Source organism: Marmota marmota, unplaced genomic scaffold (assembly GCF_001458135.2).
Source record: "Marmota marmota marmota unplaced genomic scaffold, marMar, whole genome shotgun sequence".
Classification (NCBI taxonomy): domain Eukaryota; kingdom Metazoa; phylum Chordata; class Mammalia; order Rodentia; family Sciuridae; genus Marmota; species Marmota marmota.
The window spans coordinates 278,970-289,595 of NW_026006039.1; the positions used below are offsets into that span (position 1 = coordinate 278,970).

The following is a 10,626-nucleotide window of genomic DNA, read 5'->3' on the forward strand; positions in this document are numbered from 1 at the left end:
ATAGAACGGTGTTAGTAGCAGCCTCCTGTTGTAGCTTTTTCCCTAATAGCTGTTTCTCCTCTAAGCTTTCTTCCTTTAAATTTTCTTCCTCTGTCTGACTAGCTTGAGAGACCTTCTCTTTTGCTTGATCTAAAATGTCTTTCTCCATGGTCTGAACCTCTAACAATTTACTTAACACTCTTTCAGTTTGTTTTTTACTAATTTCTAATCTGTTATAAAGATAACGCAACCCAATAAGATAACACAAAACAAAACCGAAACAGAATGAAACAAAAACGGAACAAAAAATCGTTGTATCAATTTTCCTATTTTCTTGACATGTGCATTTGTGGTCTATTTCTATCTCTTCCTCAGGGGTGAACAACTTCAAACCTTGAGCCAACCATTTTTCCCAATCTGCCTGAGAAAATTCTAGGGATAGGCAGCTTGAAACAAACACAAAACAAATCAAAACAAGAACACATTGTTTTTTAAAATGGTCACCCATTCTCTCGCCTTCCCTTAGGGGCAAGCAATTTCACTTACCCCGAAGCTTCAGACGTTCCCCGCAAGGGCCACCAAATGCCGCAGTCTGGCTGGGCACAAATCACGAGCCACTGAAGCAGGAACAAACTTTATTTTTAAACTGCAGGAAAACACTTCACACAGCTCCCGGGGAATCCTCCCGAACGCCACGAGGCTTCTCCAGGAAAAACCCCCAGCCGGAAATATCTCTCTCGGAAATCCCTCCTCCTGCACTTCCCCAACCAATGGGAACTCTCGGGGAATCCCCGGAAATCCCCACGAGAACTCCAAAATAGTGCGAGAACTCAAAAGTTGCGGCAGAGGCGGATAGTAATGCCTCGCCTGTCAATCAATACTGTTGGCAAAATGCCAGGGGCCATACAGACTCGGCCGTGGCTCTCAGCATAACAGTTTAAATAATTATGGCCATTCTCATTTCATATTTAATCTATGACATAGAGTTTTATATGAATAACAATGTAGGCCAAGATAATTTCTAAATTCTCTGTACTGATATAGCTTGCAAAATTTCAAACTCAAAGTGTAAGGGAAACACATTCCAAAATATATGCATTCAAAATTAATCATTTTTTTCTTTGAAATGTTAAAACTCTGAGTTTATCATCTCAGTATATCACTACCACATTTAAGGCATTTATGGCTCTTTAATATTTCAGAGCTCACAGGTATTAGCACACTTTAAGAATGAATAACAGTGTCTTGAAATAGGGATACTAACATTTCCTTTGTTATAGGGCTTTCAAGTGGATACTAAGTGATTCAATGTGTGTAATGAGACAATTGGAAATTTCTGACATACAGACCTCACTTAGGATTACATGGAATTATTATGATTTTATTATTGCATAGTTTCATGCTAGAAAAGCATCTAATCAATCAGTCTTATACCCCTAAGAATATAATCTGATAACCCTTGCCACAAAGGGAAAGAGTACCTCAGGATTTTGTCAGATATAATGTCTGAACACACCATCTGAACTTTCCCCACCTTATAGAAGAATGTGGAATTTATGATATATATATCATAACCTCACCACTAAAACAAAGAACAATATAAATTTATACCTTCATTTACTAATCTATCTTTCTCAAAATGCTGCTTTATTCAACTAATGAAATTTTTTATTATCAGCATAATTTTTATGAAACAAAAATATGGATGCTCTGAAAATGTAAAACAACTGTTGAATCTGAATAAGTCTTTGGGCCTGAACTGGGATATTGATTTTTCTCCTGATGGAAGTTATGTAAAGTTCCAAAATAAATTTATAACTATATACAATCAATTGATCACTGATAATTGTCTGAACTCTTACATTGCTGTTGCAATGTATTATCCTGTTGGATAGTAAACTCACTTTTTAATGGAAAATCTCTACCCCAAAGCATATACCAAATAACCTTTAGTTTAAAAGACCATATTCTCAAGGTTATAACAAAATGTTTTACAAAAAAATGGTACATGCAAAAAGAAATTCTTGAAAAATCGAAACCCAGGAGGTAGATTCACTGCTTCAATTTATAGTTCAGGAAAATAATGCTAAAAGTGTTTGAACTTTCTCAGTTCTTCTCAGAGCTAAGAAGTAGCTCTTTCAGCCCAAACTCTTATTTTTATCTTTGGAAATAATATGATTTATGGACTCTCTAGTTTGGTTGGATAAGAATATATTGATAATTTCCATAGGTTCAGGTTTTCTCCTCCTTCCACAATGACTACAACTTCAATGCTTTTAAGCTTTTCAATATTTCTTTAATGTCTCTCAGCAGTATGTCTGAAAATAAAGTATTCCAGCACCCCATGCCACCTAGTCTATCAGACACCTGGGTAGGGGAAGCCATAATGTAAACAAACTCCTCTGCTGATTTACATTGAGTATAAGTTTTTGTGTTTTAGAGGTTTATACACAGTTGCTTCAACTTTTTATTTATTCCTCATTGTAACCCAAAGAAATAGCTAGTTTGGGGGGCTGGGGTGTAGCTCAGTGGTAGAGCACTTGCCTAGCATGTGTGAAGCCCTGGGTTTAATCCCCAGCACCACATAAAGCTAAATAAACAAAATAAAGGTATTATGTCCATCTACAACTAAAAATAGAAAAAAAGAGAAATAGTTAGTTTGGCTTATTATAACAAAGTGGAAATTCAGTGTCAGAATGATTACCAAACATGCTGAAGGCAAGTGCTTTTTATTTATACTGTCATGAAGGGAATTTGGTCAACCTGATGCCAGACAATTTATGTTAATTTTGCACAAGTTTTACATTACATCTATGCTTTCTGAAGTTCAAGGCATAATTACGTTCTTATCATTCTTAATCACTCAACTTTTTTTTTCAAATTTCTTACTGTAGGAAAATTAAGAAGAGAATGGTTCTAATTAATGAAAGCTACCCTAAAGAATTCATCCTAGTAGGCTTTGCTGATTATCCTTGGCTAGAATTTCCTCTATTTGTTATTGTTTTTATAATATACTCCATGGGTATGATAGGAAACATTGCTATCATTCTGGTGTCCAAGTTAGACCCACGTCTCCAAAGTCCCATGTATTTCTTCCTCACCAACCTCTCCTTTCTGGACATCTGTTTAACCACAAGCATTGTGCCTCAGATGCTGTTTAACCTGGGAAGCTCTAAGAAGACCATCAGTTACGTGGGGTGTGCAGTTCAAGTTTAGTTTTTCAGCACAGTGGGAGCCACAGAACGTCTTCTTCTGGCTCTTATGTCTTTTGATCGCTATGTGGCCATCTGCAGACCTCTGCACTACACCCTCATCATGAATCAGCGCATCTGTATCCTATTAGTGTCCATTGTGTGGATGAGCGGAATTACTTATGGTGCTTTTGAGATCAGTCTAACATTACAGTTGCCATTGTGTGGCATCAATAAACTGGATCACTTTTTCTGTGAGATTCCAGTTCTGATAAAGACTGCCTGTGGGGAAAAGGAGGCTAATGAGCTCTCCCTCTCTGTGGTGTGCATTTTTATAGTAGCTATTCCTCTGTGTTTAATTCTTGCTTCCTATGCTAGTATTGGACGTGCCATACTTAAGATTAAATCTTCTGAAGGAAGGAAAAAGGCCTTTGGGACATGTTCCTCTCATCTTATTGTAGTTTTCTTATTTTATGGCCCAGTCATTAGCATGTACATTCAGCCACCCTCTTCCATCTCAAGGGACCAGCCCAAGTTCATGGCACTCTTCTATACAGTAGTGATTCCTACACTCAACCCCTTCATCTACACACTGAGGAATAAGGATGCAAAAGGTGCATTAAGTAAGCTGGTAAGGAGCATTTTCACTTCCAAGTGATGCTGGGAGACATCAAAATAAATTATTTAAAGATTAGAATTGGTTTATGGGTTTCCTTGATATAATGCTATATCATGCTCCATCTTGTTTTCAAAAATGGTAATGTTTATAACATTCTTTGTAATCATGTAAACAAAAAATGAAAGTCAGTTAGTATGCACCTACATGGACACTCTAATTGTGGAAACATATTAAAATAGTTCTATTTTGGGAAATACAGAATGTAATAGAAACTTTGTTTAGTAATTTTAAAATAACAATAAATTCTAACACAAACTGATTAGATCATGTTAACAATAACATTGCAGCCATTCATCAGTGAGCTTCCTATCAGTTCACCTGAAAAACATTTCATCATGCTTTGGGACATTTGCCCATGTATGTGTGCACAACCTGGCTAGACTCCTTATTCTGTGAGAAACACTGTGTGCTTTCAAAAATCATGACTCTCAAATATTTTTCAACCTCAGTTAAAGTTAATGCTATTGCTTCTGTGGAACTGAAGCTCTATGAAGATTTACCTATATTAAACATTCTTAAGACTCATTCTTGGAGAGCAGAATCATCATGATCGAAGAGAGATAGAATGTAGAGAACCAAAATTATCTTGGGCTATTTTGTCCCTTTACCACTTTTTTTCAAAATTGTATGTGACTTCACATCATCACCATTAGGTAAAACTTGGAAGGTATTGCCAACCTTAGCAGATCTCTAGCTCTCACCAGCCTTAAAGCTAAAACAAAAACAAAACAAAACAAAAAAACAAAAAAAAACCCCAAAAAACAAACAAACAAACAAACAAACAAACAAAAACCTCTAGATAACATCTGAAATCTGTAGAAAAGAGTTCCCTGCTTTTCTATAGCCTGAGTAGCAATGTCCCCACCAATGTATTTGGTAAATACATTGATTTTTTTAAAAAATATTTTTTTGTTGTTGTTGTTTAAAATTCAGGATCTAATCCAACTGAGATGTTGTTTTAAAAATCAAAACAGATCAGCTTTGTTGGATTGGGTCTTAAGAGCATTGAACTCTGAAAAAATTTTAGTAACTTTAAATTTTGTCTAATTTCTGGCAGGTACTGACTTGTTGTCAGAAAAAGCTTTTCAATTTTGTACATGCACACCAAGGACTTAGGGAAATAAGTATTCTTTGATGGTAAATGATATCTTATGAAAGTGTTTAAAGATATTATTTATCTATCTTATACATATGGTAAAATAGATAATATTATTTATCTAACTGATATAAATGGTAAAATACTTTTGGGAAAATAATACTGAAAGATTTTTCTCAAACACAATATTATACAGAGACACTGAAAACAGTTGTTCCAAATTTTTTCTTAAGTTGTTCTCTGTCTTAGGTGAGTGTTGATTACTATCACCTAGCCCTGTAGAGGTTACTCATTACAGAAATGTGAATGTCATTCCAAATGCCAGGGCCTTCTAAAATTCTATACAAAAAACTGAAGATCAAGAATACCGAAAGAAGTGGTGGGGAAAAATCACAGAGATGTTTTATTTGGGCTGGACTGTTTCATATCTCCAAGATACATATGTTCAGTATATTATAGCATGAAGGGTGCTTTACGTATCTTTACATAAACTCTGTTGAAAGAAAGGAATATATTTTTATCTGAAGGTGAATATGTGTTGTACCCTTGATAGAAAGCATGACCACTCCTGAGATGGCTTTTGCAAGGAGGATGATGAAATACATTTCTCATTGTCCCATGTAAATAGGACAATCCTGGAACAAATGCAAGACAGAAAATCATGTTAATAATTGAAAATTTGGGTATTGAAAAATAAAAGAAAAAATAATAAAAATTTTAAAACACAGATACCCATTTAGGGAATTTATACCAGTAGAAGTCAAGATGTATTAGAACTGAATTTTTCCACATTAAAGATAACCTAACAGCTGCACAGGCTTATAACTGCAAAGTCAATTGTATACCCTATTCTAGAAGGAGGAATAAAATGAATGTACAGCAGGAATCTGACTCAACAAATGCCTTTATGATCAATATAGTTTAATATATTTCCAAACTTTTACATTCAGGTCACTAATGCCTTAGAGGAGTCCCAGAGAATACTGGAGTATGAGTATTGAGTGGAAAAGCTTTAGCTATGGTACAGTAAGGAAATATATGTCAGATTTGTTGGAAGAAAGGGTACTAGATAAAAAAGTCAATAACTGATGGTCTAATGTTATATTAGAAGTAAATACTTTATTTTCAAATTATTATCAAGCAACAATATATATTTAGGATATGCACAATTTTTACCTGAACAGAAACATATATATAACACATAAATACAAGATGTAACTTCATTGAAGAATGAATATTCAATTAGCCATTTAAGAATTTTCTCCAAAAGCATACAAATAGCATGTCCACAAAGCATTCTCTCTATTTTCTACTATTATTCCCCTAATCAGCTTTTGTTTTTTCCTTGACACATTTTATCAACTGAAAAACTAATGTTCTAAAGCTCATTCTTATAGATGCATATGTGGAATACAGTTATTTGGTCTTTATTTTTTTTAAAGTTTGAAAAATGCTAGTGTAATTCTTTGCTTATTTTATTGGGGAACATTTATTGAAGTAAGGTAAGTAAAAAGACATTTGTTTATGAGCCATTCATTCTCAAACAAAGTAGGCATATGTGTACATTATACTGCCTAATATACAACTGAAATATGGAGTCCATTTCTCTTCAGTGAGCCTGTCCTAAACTTCAGAAATACCTAGGTCAGTGGCTTTGGGAATAATGGATAACACTTTTACTCAGTCTCTCACGTTGAATAATATTAAAAGTATTTAAACATTACATAGAGTATTTCTAGCAGATACTTTATTTCCATGTATACAATACACATGAACACAAAAAGAAACTTCATTGGGTAGAGAATTAAATCATTTAAACAGCCATTTAAGAAACTAAAATCTAAACTTCTCTATTTTTATTTAGATGAACGTCAAAAAATTTTTAAACGTTTTTGGTTATATCAATATTTACCTACTGAACTTGAGGTCTCAGTTTCTTGTACATACTGAGATTTACTTATTTTACACAGACAGGAAATTCATATAACTACTGAGGTTTTATTTTATTTCACATAATAACACTTCCTTTTCAGACAACACACTATATACCTCCCTTAAAACCATCATCAAATCTCACACCAACCACAATATCTTAGCACTTCCATTTTCTTAACTCTTCTGTGTATTTGCTTTAGTTGTCCCATCATGTCTCTTCCAGGTTATCACCTCTCTAAATTTCTTCTTAAGAAAAAAGTGAGCTATATACAACATACAATGAAAAAAGCACTAAAATGCAAATATATGTTTGTGGAACAAAAAGGAAACTAACTATGTTGGCCTAAAGAAATAGTTATCTTCCAAGGGCATTTGTCAGAAACTAGAACAGGTAGTAGGATCATGCAGGAATATAATACTTGCTGGGGGAATACAAAAATAAAGGAATGTACTAGAAAGACAATTATCTTATTTGAAAAAACTGCCATGAGTTTGTGAATATTTTACACATTTTATTTGAAATATTCTCATCTTTTAAAAACCCTTCAAAGTAAGTATAAACCACCATTGTCAGTAATGAAGTAAGGCACATTGATTCTTGAATGTGTATAGTTTATGTTAGGACTGGAATTTGAGAGCCTTTTTCTTTTTCTTTTTTTGTTGTTATTTCCTTTACTTTTGAAATTAAAAATTAATGTTTCAATTGTGGTAAAGTGTGCAAAACATAACATTCAACATCTAACATTTTGGGGGATGCACGTTTCACTGGCACTAAGTAGATTCTTATTATGGTAATAATGCAAGCATTACTACCATACCTCTCCAGAAATCTTTTGATCTGCACAAACTAAAACTTTGTATCCATTGAAAAATAAATTCAGCCAGGTGGCGCATGCTTGAAATTCCTTGGCTCAGGAGGTAGAGGCAGATAGCTTCAGAACTTGTGGTCTTACTAGGTTTCTTAGTACCTTGCTGTCTCAAAATAAAAAATAAAAAGTGCTGGGGATGTTGCTCAGTGGTTAAGCACCCCTGTGTTCAAACCTGGTAGCAAAAAAACAAAACAAATAAATTCACATACTTTCAACTCTAAATTGAAAGTTAGAAATTTATTTCTATGAATTTGACTACCTTAGGTAACTCATATAAATGGAATAATACAGTATTTGATTTAGTACATATTTAGCAAAACATTATCAAAATTCATCCAGGATGTAGTTTGTGACAGAACTCCCAAACTTTTACTTATACATAAATTGTTTCCATTGAGATAATTGTTATTTATTTACTTACTTTAAATTGAGTAATAATGTAGTATAATTTTATTATGTACAACATGGTCAATTCTAATAATGCATTAATTATAAAAATGCATGCTTCCTCCAGTATTTCCTACTTGAAAAGATGATGGAAATTTAAGATTATCCATCTCAAATAATGAACATTGAAAAACATTACACATTACACATATGTAAAATTGTAAATGGCATATCTGTTGAACCACAATAAGAGACCAAACAATGGTAATATTAAAGAATTTGAACTGCTGTGGTGAAAAACTCACAGTATTTTAAATGTTGACATTATGTACAACCTTAAAGGTTTTTAATATTTATTTTTTAGTTGGACACAATATTTTTTATTTTTATTTATTTTTAGGTGGTGCTGAGGATTGAACCCAGGGCCTCACATGTGCTAGGCGAGGACTCTACCACTGAGCCACAAACCAAGCCCTGTACAACCTTAAATTTAAGACTTATTTAATAAAACATAAAGCACTTACTGTAACAATGTGATCTTTGAATACATTAATTGCTAAAATTGCAAAATATATGGAAAATTATGAGAAATTGAAGTAGTTGGACACAATATTTTTATTTTTATTTATTTTTATGTGGTGCTGAAGATCGAACCCAGGGCCTCACATGTGGAGGCCCCTGAAATCCATATATCCACCAGAGATTGGATTCTAACTGACCCTAAGGGATGGTGATCTAATTTCTCCACCAGCGTATTTCACCTGAAAAAGTTTTAAATTTCCAGTCAGAGTTAAACACTATGCACCAGATGCTGAAACTTCCCATTTAGAAATTTGCATCAGCCCTACTCTGGGAGTACATCAATCTAGTCTGTCCAGATGAACCTCACATGGTCAATAAATCCTATTGCACATTAACTTATACTGGTGATAAGGGAAGCTGAGAGTTTATACAGACATCTTTAGTTCCAGATGGGTTTAACAATCCCCAAACTTAAGCAGTACACAGCCAAAGAAAAAGTGGAAAAAGGACAGTAAGACATGAGCAGTGAACATTCATCCTTGTTAAATTTTGACCATTTCAGAGATAATCCCTGTAAGTACAAAAATGACTGAGATGGGTGCCTCAAGAATTCAGCAAAGCCTATATTCACCAGTGGAATCAGTCATTGGATGGGCACACTTTCTGGACAGAAAATGGCACTGATTTTAAGGAAATTGTGGGCTTATATGTGTGTCTAAGTTTTTGAGGAGTTTAACAGGATGTGGGCAAATGTTGCAAACATCTGGAAATTGTTTTTACTAAGCATGGTTTTTAATTAGGCAGTTTTTACAGGGCAGGAATGGAGGGTTCAGGGTTCAGAGTCCAGTGCTCATCTGACCTCCTGGGGTAATTGTATTGACAAAGGGACAATACTGATGGGTAGTTTCATTGACAGGGAATTTATTTCAGAAAGGATCCCTCCTCCCAAGGACTGCTATCTTGGACTGATGGTTACCTCCCTTCTGGGGCTTGTTCTGTCACTGGGAAATGATTGATTGAAAGGATCAAAATTTGGGCTTTTCTCTCCCTCCCTCCTTCCAGGTTACACATCTTCTTAGAGGGTTTATCAATTTCATTCCCAACTCTGAAAGGATAAAATGAATTGAGGGTGATAATATTGGATCTGGCTACTTCTACTGAGAAAGGGTGACATAGGAGGACCCCTTCTTTCAGAGTTCTGGAAGAGAACATGGGGATCCTGGTGGTTAGATGCCGCAGTCTGGCTGGGCACAAATCACGAGCCACTGAAGCAGGAACAAACTTTATTTTTAAACTGCAGGAAAACACTTCACACAGCTCCTGGGGAAACCTCCCGAATGCCACATGGCTTGTCCAGGAACCCCCAGCCGGAAATATCTCTCCCGGAAATCCCTCCTCCTGCACTTCCCCAACCAATGGGAACTCTCGGGGAATCCCCGGAAATCCCCACGAGAACTCCAAAATAGCGCAAGAACTCAAAAGTTGTGGGAGAGGCAGATAGTAATGCCTCGCCTGTCAATCAATACTGTTGGCAAAATGCCAGGGGCCATACAGACTCGGCTGTGGCTCTCAGCATCTCCCCCTTTTTGTTTAATTAAACAACAAGCAATGTGGCTTAGGGACCATGCCTGTTAGGCAGTCCAATTCAACATATGGTCCTTACCCGTCATCGGATGAACTGACCTCTAGGCGTCAGCCTCCTGTCTTAGGTTGGTACCACTGCAATTGGATCATACCCATCACTGACTACCGGTCCAGCATACAGCCATACTTGTGGATAGGCCTTTGCACCAGTGGGGGGGTGAGGTTCTTTGCCTCACCTCTGTTGGCCTCCAAATTTGGCCTTGGTGCCAGTGGGGGGGTGAGGTTCTTTGCCTCACCTCTGTTGGCCCCCAAATTTTAGACCATCACTAGTAGAAGGGAGGAGGATGCAAAATGCCATGACACTAAGCCAATTGAGGGCTCCTT

General features: G+C 35.6%; 1 protein-coding gene across 1 annotated transcript; it reads left to right on the top strand.

Annotated features, from left to right (window-relative positions):
* Positions 1-2,889: 2,889 nt before the first annotated feature.
* On the top strand, positions 2,890-3,828 carry LOC107161087 (olfactory receptor 2B11-like). The gene is given in 1 exon segment (XM_015507593.1): positions 2,890-3,828. A coding segment is annotated over 1 exon segment (939 nt).
* Positions 3,829-10,626: the final 6,798 nt, after the last annotated feature.